Source organism: Gambusia affinis, linkage group LG20 (genome assembly GCF_019740435.1).
Source record: "Gambusia affinis linkage group LG20, SWU_Gaff_1.0, whole genome shotgun sequence".
Lineage (NCBI taxonomy): Eukaryota > Metazoa > Chordata > Actinopteri > Cyprinodontiformes > Poeciliidae > Gambusia > Gambusia affinis.
This window is the reverse complement of record NC_057887.1, coordinates 18,576,820-18,591,974: the sequence shown is the minus strand read 5'-3', so window position 1 is coordinate 18,591,974 and position 15,155 is coordinate 18,576,820. Positions and strand designations below refer to the sequence as shown.

General features: G+C 41.0%; 1 protein-coding gene across 4 annotated transcripts in view; it reads right to left on the bottom strand.

Moving 5' to 3' along the window:
* LOC122822894 (dynamin binding protein) overlaps nucleotides 1-15,155 on the bottom strand; it is a 57,399-nt gene that overhangs the window by 22,888 nt on the left and 19,356 nt on the right. For 2 of the 4 annotated variants that reach the window (XM_044101963.1, XM_044101962.1), the window contains exons 3-4: nucleotides 14,882-15,004; nucleotides 9,024-11,258 (exon numbers count right to left, since the gene is read on the bottom strand). In XM_044101963.1, the coding sequence (XP_043957898.1) occupies nucleotides 9,024-11,258; nucleotides 14,882-15,004 (2,358 nt within the window). Of the gene's footprint in view, nucleotides 1-1,630; nucleotides 3,444-9,023; nucleotides 11,259-12,291; nucleotides 12,523-14,881; nucleotides 15,005-15,155 lie in introns of those variants that run through there. The other 2 variants (XM_044101964.1, XM_044101965.1) reach the window with 2 other exon arrangements.

Below are 15,155 nucleotides of genomic sequence, written 5' to 3'. Positions count from 1 at the left end.
TTTCTAGCACACACTTTGAAACTCTTCGGTCAAAACTGACCGTCCTATATTTGAGCATGTTTATATCTTTACCTGAATTCACGGAGAAAAAATATTTTTCATCTTAAAAAAAGCTCACGACAAAATGCTTCCACCCCCACACTCCAAAAACACAAAATCATATCAAGTATTTCTGGTCCAGTTTCTAGTGCACATATTCTAGTACACTTGAAATGAGACAAAACTAGCTTTTAAATAACTTTTCTGCAAGACACAGGAGTTTGTTTTAAGTCACTAATTCCTCAGTATTGATGAAAAAGTGCTAGTTCCATTGGCAGATTATTTTTGGTTTTATCAAACCACAGCATCTTCTCTCACCAAGTTCAAGGACATTTTAGACAAACCTAGATGTTTTCTTTGGAAGAAAAATGCTTGTGTCTTTCAATCCTAGCGTATAACCCAGGTATATGGAGAAAAAAGGAAACTATTTTCACATCTTGGACATATTAAGTCCTTGTTGGAGCTCTTTCAGTGTTGCAGTTGAGCTTTTGGAGCATCAGATTGTATATAATTGGTGGCAGGTGTGAACTGAAGACTAAAAGCTGAATTAAAATACCAACAAAGTAGTAGCTTAAAGGTGCTTCTTTTTGCATTTTTAATACATTTACTTAAAACTTGAATAGTACAGGATGGCTGTTGAGGACTTGCTGACCACACTGGAAAGACACCAAATATGATGTTTGGTTTTCACAAGAAGAAAAAGTCTTCAACAGAATGAAGTGTTTAAATAAACCAAAGTCAAAATGCTTGAAGGAAGCTCACAGTCCCAACTGTCTGGGACAGGAATATCAAGGGCAGCAGACGTTTGTGACAGCTGACAGCTTTATGTGTCACAGTCTTTGGACTCTGAGTTACAGCCTAATGACAAGCAATTTCCAGTAAGTTTGGGTTAAAAGAGCCAAATTTAGCACCACATGTGTGTAAAATGGACACAATTTGCAATTCCTTGCTGTGTAGAGTTGATTTTCAGGGAGTCTTTCTGAAAGCTAAAGGTAATAAAATAAAAGAGTGACCATTCAGTCATGCAAAAACCGAACATACTAGTTACGAGCGCACGCAGCCTGAGTTATTCAGAGAACAACAGTAAGAAGGAAAACCACAGATGCAGAGGATGACAGAGAAAACAAAAGCTGAGAACCCACCAAACCTGTTCTGTAGGTTCTTGCAAAAATACCTGACAACTCACTTTCTACTGAGATAGACGATACTCTTTCTCTCGCACACACACACACACACACACCCACACACACACACCTTTTCTGAGTGCCTCTATGGTGAGCGTGGCTAGTCAGCACTCTGAAGCCCCCCGGCATTGATTAGAGGAGCACATCTGGAGGTCACCAATGACAAGAGAGTGACTGCAAGGACTGTCAAACCTCACCTGTTCTGTTTTTCTTCGTTGGGAATCTTCATCTGACTTCTGTCTCAGAATTTCCCCTCTAAATTTTCATCTTAAGGTTTGCTTTACATGCTTTATAAAGGCATTAGACTTAAGTTAGACAAATGACCTCATCCACATAAGTGCCAAACATGTTGTGCAAATAACGGATGTGGATCACCTTCTCTCACATGACAACATCCTTGTGTTTACCTTGCTTTTGTCTCCTGGTGGTGGCGAACGGTGACTTTCGCATCGAGCTTGGGGCCGTCTTCCTGTAGAAGCTGTTCCTGTCCAGTGACCCCACATATACAGGCTTCTGACTCCTTTTTGAGCCGCTGTTGCCAGTGCTCGATTCGTATCCCCTTTCCTGCTCGTCGCTGTGACAGTACATGATGGGATCCTCAAAAGATTGTATTTCTCCACGTGCAAGCTTCTCATTTTGCTGCTCAACCCATTTTTCGCAGTGTGTCCAGCGATCTTTCACAGGATATTCCTCATAATCAGGCTCCACAGATACTGAACGCAGATTTCTGAATCCGTCTCTGGCCCGATGGTGGGGATGCTCCTCTTCTCTGGATTCATACTGGTCCTCATATTTCTGGTCGTAGTAGTCATTGTCCTCTCTTGTTTTGTATTCCCTTCGTTTGCTGTAACGTTCATCTCCTGAATCCCTGGATCTGTAGTTGCGATCCCTCTCCCTGTATTCCCAGCGCTCTTCAACTTCAGAGTCATACTGGGCCCTTCGTTTACTTCTTTGCATTTCCTCTCCTCTCCGGTCGTATTCATCTCGGTGTTTGTAGTCATGATCCCGTCTTTCGTATCGATCCTCTGCATAGCGGTCAGAGCGACCATTCCTAGATTTTTGTTCTTCGTAGTAACGGTCCTCCTCTCTGTGCCGGTAATGATCTTTTTCTCTGGAGCGATATCTGTCCTTGGAGTCATAATAATCCCGATGCCGGTCTTCACAATAATCTCTATCCCACTGATTGTCTCTGTGGGCGTATTTGTCTTTACGATCATGGTGGTCTTCATATTGATTGTTGTACCTATCATCTTCTCTACGGTGTTTCCTTGTGTCATAATACTTTTCTCCCCTTTCTTCATACTGGTCTTTGTATTTCCTGTCATAATGATCCCTATCCCTGTTTCTGTCCCTGTAATTGTACTCTTCAGAGTCTCTCTGCCTCCTGTGGTCGTACCGTTCAGAGTAATATTCATTTTCTCTATCCCAATCATCCCTTCCACCCCTGTCCTCCATTTGTCCATAAACTTCATGAGTCCTCATGTCATTACTGTCCCTTTCTTGAGGAAAGTTGTTCTGGAGGTTGTACTCATCCTCCGGGCCTTGGTAAAAACAATGCTTCCCCTTCCATTCAGAAATCCTCAAGTCCAGGTGACCATCTTCTGACCGAGGGTGGTAGTAAACATCGTGACCCCGAGGCGCCTGCTGGTGGAAGACATCGGCTTGTCCAACTTGGGCCGGCCATGGAGCTTGAACATGTCCTGGAGGCAGTGTAGGCACACCAACTGGAACCATCATCCCACCAGGTACTGGCATATGTCCAGGTGGAACCGGACTTGCAACTAAAACTGGACCCTGTGGCGGCCCAGGAGGAAGGACTCCATATGCAGGATAAGCAACCTGTTGCTGCTGAAGCTGCAACTGATGTAGCTGCTGCAAGTGTTGCAAATGGGCCATCCGCTCCCTTTCTCTGGCCCAGTCGGCGTCCCCCAGCTCCTCCACACTCTTCCCTCTCTTCAATGGGACGCCGGCTGCTCGGTTCCAATCCCCCGGGCCAAACATGACCGGGTTCCCATAAACAGCTGGGCTCTTCATGGCTCTGCTTACTCAAAAATCAGCCAACCCAGAGCCGATGAGCTCCTCTTCAGTGCGGCTTGTTTTCTCTCTCCAAAATCCTGCATTCCATAACAAGGCGCTGTGGGAGACTCCACCTGCTGAGCATATTGTTTCTAACTCTCCCACTTGTTTTCCCGTGTCTCCTCTTCACTCGCCTCCGCAGGACTGCCTGGCCCAATCACCTCCCAGCCCTTGGTGCAATTGAAACCTGCCCTCCCACATCTACCTCGGCGAATCAAGGAAGGAGGGAGTGAGTGTAGGGTTACTAAAGGAGGGGCCTACTGGGTCAATGATTCAGAGCAGTCACATGGGACGAGGATTAGCCCAGCAGCCCCTCCCAGTGTCTCTAACTTGGACCTGTGTTTCCAAGAGAAGTTTGTGTCTGGAGAGTTTCTTTAATAGATTATAGGGACAAAACACTTAGCAGCATGAACAACTTTGCATATTTTCTTTGCTTTTCTGTTTCTGTTACCCTCAGCAGCTCATTTATCCAGCCCTTACCTTTGACTTAATCTCTGCAGTTTGACTTTGCTCTACAAGTCAGAGCGAGACAATCATTTACAGACAAATGTATCCATGTGATTTTTTTTAAAATACATACTGTAATCTAACTCTGACGGAACAGAGGGAAGTAGAAAACTACCAAAATAACAATTTAAAGAGCGTGTAATATAATCAGGGAGAGGCAATTAGTGCAGAGAGGAGGTTTTTGAGAGCCTGATTAAGACGGCGCAGCCAGTGAAAAAGTAGCTGCTGGCATGTACAATGAACTATTGTTGGAGACTGTCCCTACTTTCAGAGAGACACAATCTTTTAGTGTGAGAAAAACTCGATCCTATTCATAAGGGTAGAGTATAATATAACCTGCCCCCTCCCTCCACTTTAACTCTGGCTGAAAGAGGGAGGAATAGAAAGAACACGATAAAAGACACAAAGATAAATTCACACCAACCCTCATAAATATATGCATTTAGTGTAAATTAGCAATGAAATCAAGCAGCCTTAAATATAATTAGGTTGATTTTAAACAAAAATGAGTCTAAGGTTTTATCTATCATCAAATATATATACAATACCACTTAGAAATACGAATAGATCAATTTACAGAATCTAAAGAAGCAAAAAAATAATTTAGCAAAAGTGAGGATGCATGTACAATTTTAAAATGACTACAAGTACAGTGTCCTTCAAAAGTATGCAAATCCCTTGATCTTCTTGAACAATATGTCGCAAATACATCGTCATCACAGTATCTGTGTGTGCAATATTCATATTCCAAAGGCCTGTTTGGAGTGCAATAATGGTTGGCTAATAGATACCAAGTGTTTTGAACTTCTTAGGTAATAATTAGCTGGAGTCTCAGCAAATGCTTACACTGGATACAAACGACACCGCCCAAACTGCTAAAGGTCAGAGTGAAGAAAGCACAGCTGAGAAAGAGAGGAAAGAAGAAGAAAACAGGCATATATCGCAACTAATATCTCAATTTTTGTTCAATCCTCGAGAAAGAAAAACTGCAGTTTGACATATGTGTCAAACTCCAGGGGCCAATTCTGGCCCACCACAGCTCTTTGTGTGGCCCTCAAGACTCCAGGTGCCAAATTATATCAACCAGTCCAACCGATTTTCTGAGATTGTGGAAATTCACGTAAAATCAACACCATCCCACATTTTTTCTCACTAATGCAAAACTAAAAATTTTCCACAAAAAAGGTAAAAACCATCAAAAACATTGGGTTTGACTGACCACTAACTCCCTCCTGCAGGTGGTAGTATTTTTCAGCACCACAGTCTCAACCTTATTTGATGTCAAGTTCTTAGTTCGTCTGTGGTCAAAGTGACGATTAACGTCATGAATATTGCAAGAAAGAGAATATTTCTAAATTATTTCTAATAATATTTCTAAATTAGTTAGCGCCACAAAATTTGTGATCTTATTGCAAAAAAATGAATCATAGACAGACTGAACAAAGATGTTTAATTTTAAGAACTACTTATGAAATGCAAAGACAGCTATTTATTAATATCTTAACACTTTGTTAGGTTTTATCGATACATTCTGGCACGGCCGGCCCTCTGAGAACATTCATGATTTTGATTTGGCCCAAAAGGAAAATGAGTTTGACACTGCAGCCCTGCAGTGAAATTATTGGTTAATAAGATAGATTAAGCAATATTAGCCCATAAAATACATTAACCTTTGTTATGGCAGATTGTGCAAAACTAGATACAGACAACTGGAAAGCACATTGTTCTCTTTTTAAATAAACCTGCCTAATTATCAGTGTTCAGCATCTCAGCTTTCAGCAGCACAACGAGACCGAAACTCTGTGCTTGTGTTCACCTTTCAGCCGAAGGAATGTCAAACACAACATTCCTTTCATGTGGCTGTGTTTGCTTGTACACCTGAGGTTTTTCAGGAACTGGTCAACACTCATCGGTTGGAAAAAATAAAATAAAAGCCGTGGCGTGGATAAGGTAAAAACACCTGACTGTTGAAAAGCTGCAAAAGTGGAAAACTCATGAGACAAACCTGAAAATGGAACAGAGCTGTAAGCTTGGGAGGATGATTTATTACTGTCACTGGTTAACAGAGTTTCACAGGTGGTGAGAAAAAGAAAGCAAGGTTGCTTTCCCTCCTTAGAAGGGAAAGAAAATGGTACCTTTGACAAGACATGAACAGTTTGTAAGTATAATGTGACTTTTAGCCGGTAACAACGCTAACTAGATTCGTTTAAGACACAGTTTAAGACTATTCAAACATTTATTTTCTTTGTCAAAACAAAAACTGCAGAATTAAGCTTCACATAGAGCAGTCAAACCTAGACTGTATTATTTAGCACCAATTAGAGATTCCTTAAAACAGTTTGAAACCTATTAAATCTTTATTTATTGAAACTAAAAGATTAATCGTTTTGCAGAAAATTGGCTAATTATCTAATATCTCATTCTCGTGAACCCAACATTGTATTATCTTCTCAACTTGTCAGTTTGATGCTGCAACAAAACTTTGATTGCCGCACCTTTCTGTCCCCATATTTAGGGTTGTAAACAATTCAAATGACAACTCCTGACAACTTGACCTACAAAACAAAATATCACCAATAACACAATGTCGATTTCATTCAAATATAGTTTGCTAAACTGAGTAAAATGTTAAAAATAAATTTAATATTTCCCTGCTCTTTATGAACAAAGCTGTTATATTCCAAACTATACAATCAAACTCAAAGTTTGGCACCTTTTTCAGTCCGTTTGAGGACTTTGAACTGCAGACAGGGCCCAGTGTTTAAGTTACTCTCTGCTCTGCAACAATAAGCTTCCTTTGTGTCTCAGACGTCACATTTAAAAGAAACACACCCAGTTGAGGCATGATAAACACTCCCACTGAAAGTGAATTTGTGCTGAGGTATTTTGGACGCAGTATGACAAGTTTCTCCAACAACGATCCAGTGAGGATTGTTGATGCGTACACATCTGTGGTCACAAAAAATGAAATAAAGCAAAGACTGTTATCTCTGCCACACTGCAGATCCGAAGCTTTTGTGTCTCACTTTTACAATTAACATTTCAAACACTTCACACATACCACTTTACCACATTTCCACATCGAGCAGGGAAACAAAAATATAAAAGAAGACAAAAGACTTCATGCATGTAAAAAAGGTGTGCAGATTTTTGTAGAGAGATAAATGAATGGAATCTGTGGTATGTGAATGACTGATCCTTAAAGGCACCTGTAGCAAACATGACCAGTTTCTGCCTTTAAAGTAATCTTTTTTCCTTAATCCCAGCGTTGGTGAGCAAGCCTGGGAGGACAGAAATACTGTTTCTAATCCAGGTTGGATTAGAAAAATAAAATAAAATTTTGTTGCTGGATGAAAATAATACACAAAAGAAGCTGAGATTCTACATTTTCTGCGTAAAAACCAAAACAATTCAGTTTGGACCAGAGATTCCTGTCCAAAGAACCATTTTGTCCCTCTGTCCAGTCAAATAAAACTATTTTAGAGATGGAAATATTGCATTGCCTTTTGAAAAATTACATCTTACCTTTCTTGCAAAATATCTAGAAGCATGGAAAATCTGTTGTCATTTTATTTCTATTTTTAGTTTTCAGAAGAAACATAAAACATTAAAGTTTGTTGATATTTATGGAAAATCCAAGGTTTATTTTTCCTTCCCTCTAACAACTGTGTATTGTAAACAACAGACAGGTCTTGGGGGTATTTTTGGAAACAAACAGCCTTTTTGTGACTGTGTTTGTATCAGAGAGATTAGGGAAAACGGCTCAAAGAGGAAACCTGGTAAGCACCAGTGTCTCATTTTCAGATTCTTTCTCTATTAAGTTTTTACTTGAGTATCCGTGAAGTCACCTGCAGGCAGTGAGGAATACCATGGAGAAAATCAAATTTCATTGTCAGCCAAACATTTCTTCTGCTGCTTAATTGACCAATGGAGTTATCCCATCTGTCAAATGAAAACCACCAGCATATGGCTACATCTGAGTACATGTAGAGTGTAATTTTGGACACGTTTTGCAAGAAAAAACAGCTTTGGGTGGGTTGTTAAAATTTGGGCGGCTTTTCACATAATTTGGCAGGTTTTTAGAAAATGTTCAGAGGAAAATTATTTCCAAGTCATTCTCATTGTGTAGCAGAGAAGAATAAAACTAAGAATAAAGAATAAAATAAAATACTGTTATCGCACTTGTCAGCTAATTTAGTTTGAAATCTGTAGAATCTGTTGGACGTGACATGATCACAGGTAAGTCATTGGTTAATCAAGTGTCACTATGTACACCTGAGTGAAGTTACCCCCTCACCTTCTTCAAATCAATCAAAATTGGTGTCAAACGTTTGTGCTGCATTTGTGCAGCAAAACTTTTTGTTTGTGCCGCTATCATGTTAAAGATTAAGAAATGTTTCTAGAGGTTATGAAAGGTCAACCAGCCTCCCACCTTTTTCAAATCTGACTAAATTGGTGTCAGTCAACTCGACTACGTTTGTGTTGGTTTGTGCAGCAAAAAAATTGGTTTGTGTTGCTTTGGTTTAGAAGATATTAATCAATGTTTAAAGCTCATTTTGAATCTTTAAAAGTTGGGGTGAGGGGAGGAGGGCTGGATGGCCTTTTGTCCTTTCATTATTACATTCAAAGCCAAAAAAACAGCAAACAAAACTTTTTGCAGCACAAATGTAGCACAAACGTTTGACACCAATTTTGTCTGATTTGAAGAAGGTGAGAAGGGGCGGCAACTTCACTCAGGTCACCATGTAGTAGTACTGTAAAACAAAAATCCCATGGAAACATAATTAAAATTGCACATTGCCACAAAAAGCTCAAGTCTCATTGTGTTCAGAGAGTCAAATCCTTTGCAGTCCCAATGGGATTTGGTTCTGGCCACAATATAAACAAGTACAACCAAATAGTCATGAGCGTTTGGGACACTAGAGATCATATCTGGGGCTGTGATCTCCATGGCACCAGAGCCTCTAATGAGTTTCATTAGAAGTTCAGATTTGGGCTGGGTTTTTAGGAGTTGGGGAGGTTCTCTGTTGTTTTGTGCTGGGAACTGTCAGCCAGATCTGGCAACCCTGAGGTTACCATTCCATTTGCTAGTGCTCATGGCTGGATGTTATATTGCTAATCAATAGTTTTCTGTAACAGAAGTATATGTGATTTATTTTAAGTGAGTAAAATAGGTCCTGATGTTTCTGTGATTCTTAAACAAACGTTCGGTCTTACCTTGTAGATGCTGCTGCTCCAAGGCCAGGGTCTCCAGTGTGTAGTTACAGAACTCCAGATTCTCTAAGGTCTGCAGGCGTGCCGTCTCCTCTTCCTCCTCCTCCAACATCGCTCTGAGCTCCTCCGCAGTCAGAGCATATTCCTCCATCTCCTGCTCCACTTCCTGGAGCCGCAGCAGCACTTGGTACCGTTCCTCCTCCTCCCTCTGTCTCTCAGTTTCTGCCTCCATCTCCCTGTTCAGGTCTGGGTCTGTATCCTGCAGGGTTTCGTGTTCATGGGTGGCCGTGGGGTCGCCTAACTCAGGGTGAATCTCGGCTGCGTCGTTGGTGGTGGTTTTTTCAAGGTTGTAGAAGCTGGGGCTGTTTGTTCTTTCCGTGCCGGCTGGATAAGAGGCGTTTTGTCTTGGTGAGCGAGCAGGGGGCCGCGGAGCAGGACGAGTTGGTCTGTACACAGTGGGGGGTGGCGGGCGTTGGACTCGAGGGCGAGGAGGCGGTGGGCGAAGGGTTCTGCGTCTCTCCAACGAGGAGTTGTTGGAATGCGAAAGGTTGGAGACGGGGGAATGCGAGGAGCCTTGAATGATGTCGTTTTCGTTGCTGTAGCCCAGGATGGAAAAGTGCCGGGAAACTTGGGATTGCTGGTTCAGGTCAGCCGACGCCGAAGGGTCCCTAAAAGCAGCAGAGCTCACATTGGTGTCACTGTAAGAAGAGGTTAAGCTTTTCTCAAACTCAAAAAGCTGCTGGGACAGCTTAGCTTCTAGGTCACTGGCTGATGTTGCCAGGGCTTCCAAGGTGATGGATGTTGGGAGTGTCCCATTAGGGCCTCGTGTTTTATTTTGGTAATGAGAATGTGCAACAGCACTATGCGTCATGTCAGCATCACTCATACTGGAATGGCGAGTTAGTCTTTGTTGTTTATTACCTTCTATGATGGTGTTTAATGTGTGGGAAAGACTGGGGGATCTGTTATTTGTGGTGGAAATTTCTGCTGGTGGTCTTTGGAGAAACGTCTTATCTTTTGACCAACCAGGCGCACAGTTATTAAGGCTTTGAGTTCGTTTAGGTTGTAATGGTCGACGGTTTTTGTTAGTATAGTCGGGTTGGTTTCCATTGGACTTTGGGCTAACCTGAAGCCCAGCGCGATGTGGAGGTAGGCTTGGCCGAGGAGGTAGTCTAGGCCTCGCTGGAGGAGTAGATCTGGGTCTCTCAGGTGGCCTGTTAGGTGGGGGGGCAGGTCTATGCGGCTGCGACTCAGGTCTTCTGTTCATTTCATTCTGCTCTTTGGTTCTTGCTTGAGCCGTAGCTGTGCTATATTCATGCATATATTCATGCATTAAGCTTTGTTCTTGGGTATTCTCGAAGTAGTCCAAGTCCCAGACAGTATGGTCCTCATACACCCTTGATTCAGGCACATTTTCAGACCCATTGGGATTTGTGTGGTTGGAGTTTTCATCATTGTCTTTCTCTTCTTCAGCATGTTTTTCCTCTGCAGTTTTCTGCTCATTTCCTTCCATTTTGATGAAACGATGAGGAAAGATTCCCCGCTGCCCTCGCAGTTCCCCCTCCAGCCAACCGTCTTCCAAAGTGCTCACAATACGAATGCGATCTCCTACGTTGAAGTCCAACTCGCCTGGCTCTATGGCCCGAAACTCATACAGCGCAACTCCACAGAGACCCTCCTCCTCTTCCTCCTCATGCTCTTCCTCTATGATAGCTTCCTGCGGTTGTTCTTCTTCTTGATCTAGAAAAACTTCCCCTCCTTCCATAACTTCCTCTTCAGTCCCCTCTCCAGCATCATAAGCATCCTTGTAGATTAACTCCTGACTGTCTTCATTTAAATACTGGCCATCATCTGGGACTTGAGGAGACCGTAGAGGGCCCAGGAGTTCAACAAAGCCCTCTGGGAATATGCCCCTTTGGCCCTCTAACTCCCCCTGAAACCAGCCAGGCTCAGGAAGTCCTGTGATGATGATCAAGTCGCCTTCGCGGAAGTCCAGCTCTTCGTTGAGCTGTGCATGGAGGCTCATAAGAGCCCTGGCCTGGCCTAGTGCGTAGGGTGGGAGCTCTAGAGCCTGCGCCTGAGCTGAGCGCTCAGACAGCTGCCTCGATCGACCAGAGAGGTTCAGCTCCTTGACACATGACACAGGGAAGAGACCACGGAGACCCCAAGCATTACTGCCTCGTTGCCAGGAATCTCCGAGGTTCAGGGACCCTCTCGTTTCTCCCACTACAACATCACCTAGAGAAACACAGAGAGTCGAGGGAATTAAATGAATATCAATGCAAATGAATTAATCGATAAATCCAGAAACCTCTCCCATAATGAAGTGCCTTCCAAAAACTTTTTGTATACCGTTATGTTTTCACACTTAGTCACAACAACAAACTCTGGCTGTGGTCACACTGCAGCCTGAAGTGACCCAAATACAATTTATTTGCCTTTGGAGATACGTCCAAAGGCCTTTACCTGCACCTGATCTTTTAAGGACAGTCTGAACAACACAAATCAGACTTTTACAAATGCAACCCTGGCTACTGGGATATTCGATACGTATCTGATCTTTGTGACCTGAATCTGTACAATATGGTCGCATTCATCTGACCTGATGTTCTACAAATGTCACTATTCTGTGTTCTGATACAAGCAAGCAGGAAGAAAAACAACAATCATGGCGGACTATAAAGAGGATTAAGTTGTTAATGTGATAGGTCCTGTCGAACAACAACCTTAAATTCGCAAAATACACTCCACCACTAGCATTCATACTTACTTCTGCAAACACTGAGAGCCCTCGCTACATGTGACCTTATAGTGTGCCCTTCTGTACATGCAGGATACTTCTACTCACACAGGAGTTCACATACAAGTTGCATAAACTTGGAAATGTGAACAACCACGCAAAAGATTTGGATTTTACTAAAAATCTGAATTGAGCATTGAAGCCTTTTGAATATTTTTGGAGATTTCAGTTTTCAAAGTTTATTTCCAAATAAAATCTAAGCACTGTGATGAGCATTTGTCAGTCTAGAGCCGTATTTCTCAACTGTGGTCCTCAGGGACCACTGCCCTGCATATTTTAGACGTTTCCAGAATACCTTATTGAAAATATGGCATGACCTCCACTGTATGCCATCAAGTGAATAAATCACCCACTTATTCAAGTCAGGTGTCTGGCAGAAGGGAAACACCCAAAACATGCAAGGTGGACATTGCAGAGAGTTAGGCTTTATGTTGCTTTAGAGAGTGAGGACAAACACAAAAGGACAGTTACCTTGACTTTAATACTGAAGCACGGTCCAAAGTCTTTACAGTTTGTCCTTTGGAGCTGCTTTACGGCTGTGGATTAATATGGACTGATCACATGGATACGATCTCTGACTATTTCTCTGTCTTCTGTTTGATTCTGCCTGGTAGCTGAAATAAAAAAATAGCTGCCTAGATCTATAAAGTAATTCAAGACTAAACTTAAATTCAACTGAAAAATAACTGTTGGAAGGCTGGCCTGTTAGCGTAAACAGACACGGTTACCAAGGCAACCCTGCTGAACTAAACTTAGCTTCAACCGAAAAATAGCAGGAGGAAAGCTCACCAATTAATATCACAAACATTGTTACAAATTCAAACTTTGCTTAAATTAAGAGCAAAAACTAGAAACATTAAATAAATAATGCCTGTGCCTCTTCATAACAGAAAAGCTAATAGAGTATCTCTGACTTATTCCTTCTTTACATTTTATTGTATGAAATATGCTCACGATGCAGATGGAAACACCTTCAGAGCCGACACTAAACAAAAAAATGTCCTTTCTTTTTGATGAGTCGACTTTGTTTTACTTTATTTTAACCAAACTGGTATTTCGGCTTGTATCAGGATATCGAAGGAATTATCTTTTGCAAGGAACTTTAATAACTTTTAATGGGATGTAATGGGCTGAGGGATTATAAGAATGTTGTTTGGTCAGCAAGAAGTCACAGGGGTCGCATTCCAAAGAACGGCGGCTCCACCTCCCATTGTGTCCGGGTCCGAAACTGGAGCACAGCCAGCGGAACCACAGGAAATACAACTGGACGGACAATAATGACCGTTTCCTATGGATCTTCTGATACTGCAAGTGATCATTCGTCAATTACTTTTCGACACATGCATTTATTACGAGTGACTTTATATGTTTATGCATTTGACTTACAAACAAGAATTTGACAATGCAATTCATATAAAAGCAACAAAGATGGATGACCATTAGCCAGGTTCTACCAAAGGTTAACTAAAATGAACAAAATAACAAAAAGTGAATTGAAGATAACATTTTTGCTTAGTAAAATAAATAAAAATGGTGATTAATGGGGAAAACTATAACTAACTGGAACTATATTGTGTGTTTATAAAACTAAAGGAAACTGAAATTATAGATATAATGTCCTTCGTTTTCGTGTTTATGAATCCTTTTTTTAGCCTTTTGAACTGATTTTAAATTCTGTGTTTCCTCACACAAGCAGTTTACGTCATCTGTCAGCAAATTACGTTACTCCATAAAGGAACAAAGCATTTGTAAGCTAGCATCACCAAGTTGAATTTCATCCAGGTGAAGCCTCAACGAGGAGAGGCTGACTGATTTAGCAATGTTTAGCGGCACAACAGCAACAGAAGTAACTTTATAGATCAGCTGGTTGTCGTTTAAAACACAAAAGTTTCTGGCAATCTTTGATGGAGCAAGAGATAGGGATTCAGTTTAATGGTTGACTGAGAAGAGAAGCAATTCAGTTTTAGAGAAGCTTAGATAACCTTCTGTCCATCTTGATATAGTCAAAATAAAAAGATAACTCACAATGAAACTTAATATAAGACTAAAGGATGGATAATTAATTTAAATATTTGCCACTAGCATTAATTTTGTGTTAGAAAACTAAACATTTAAAAGCACAAAACAGTTAGACTGGGAGCTGCTCTACAATGTAAAACACAGAGATTTTACTGAAAAGTGCACAAAAGAATCACAGAACAGCTCATAACTAGGTCTGTCACAATAACAAATTTTGCTGTAAGATAAATTGTCCCAGAAGTTATTGCGATAAACAATAATGTTGTTGTTTGGAGTCCATTATCAAGTATTGTAACCGTAAAGGCAAAATAACGCAAGAACATATTCTCAAACATCAATAAACTTTAAATTAAAATGAATATTTAACTGTGGAACTGGAAGGCATTTTAAATATCCAAAATAAATCAACGAAACATCAAATAAAATGAATGATGAAGTCTCTGTAAACAAAATTGCCCTTCTGAAAAACGGTGAGTTGAAACCAAATCACAAGATTGACAACTTTTGTTAAGAGAGAGAAAAGAAAAAAAATAAATAAATAAATCATACAAAAGGAAATTATTGAGTTTGTTTTGATTTATCATGCAATTAATTGATAAATTGGTTTACTGCTTATTGCAACAGGCCTAATAATAACAGGAGAATCATCAGACAGAATAATCAGAATGAACAAGTTGGCTTCTGATCGCCATCTAGTGGACAGTTTGGTGAATTAACTTAATGAAAAACATTTCCAACCTTCCTTCATATCTTTTCTAGGTGACTAAATAAAACTCAAGTAAGGATAAATCAGTAAAGTCTAAAGGTGAAGGGAAAGACTCAAGCACAGGACAAACAAAGAAGAGCAGAAATCAGCTAATTTACCTGAACTCTCGGACATCAACAAGAAGCATTAAACTGAGAAAACACGAGCTGTTAATGTAAACAGTGATACTGTATGAAAAACAGGCCGTAATGTACATTAGATGTGACGTGGACAGATCTCTAAATGCTTCTTTCATTCAGTTAAGCGTCTTTATGACAGAGTGAAATGCAGAAGTACCTCTCTTTAAGGGCAGAGTGCCGGACTGTGCTGAGCTGAAATCATTGATGCACACATAGAGTCTGTCTCCAGGCTTGGTGCCGGGGATCGTTACCTCTTCCACAAACGTGCTGGGGAACTGACCTGGAGACAGCAGCAGCAGAAGAAGAAGAAGAAGAAGAAGAATGATATCAGTCAGTACAGAGAAAACATGAAGAATGGTTTCTGAAGAGCAATATGATGATACATTTACACAAGGAGACTGAAGGAAAGATGGAGGGATGGAAGACTGAAG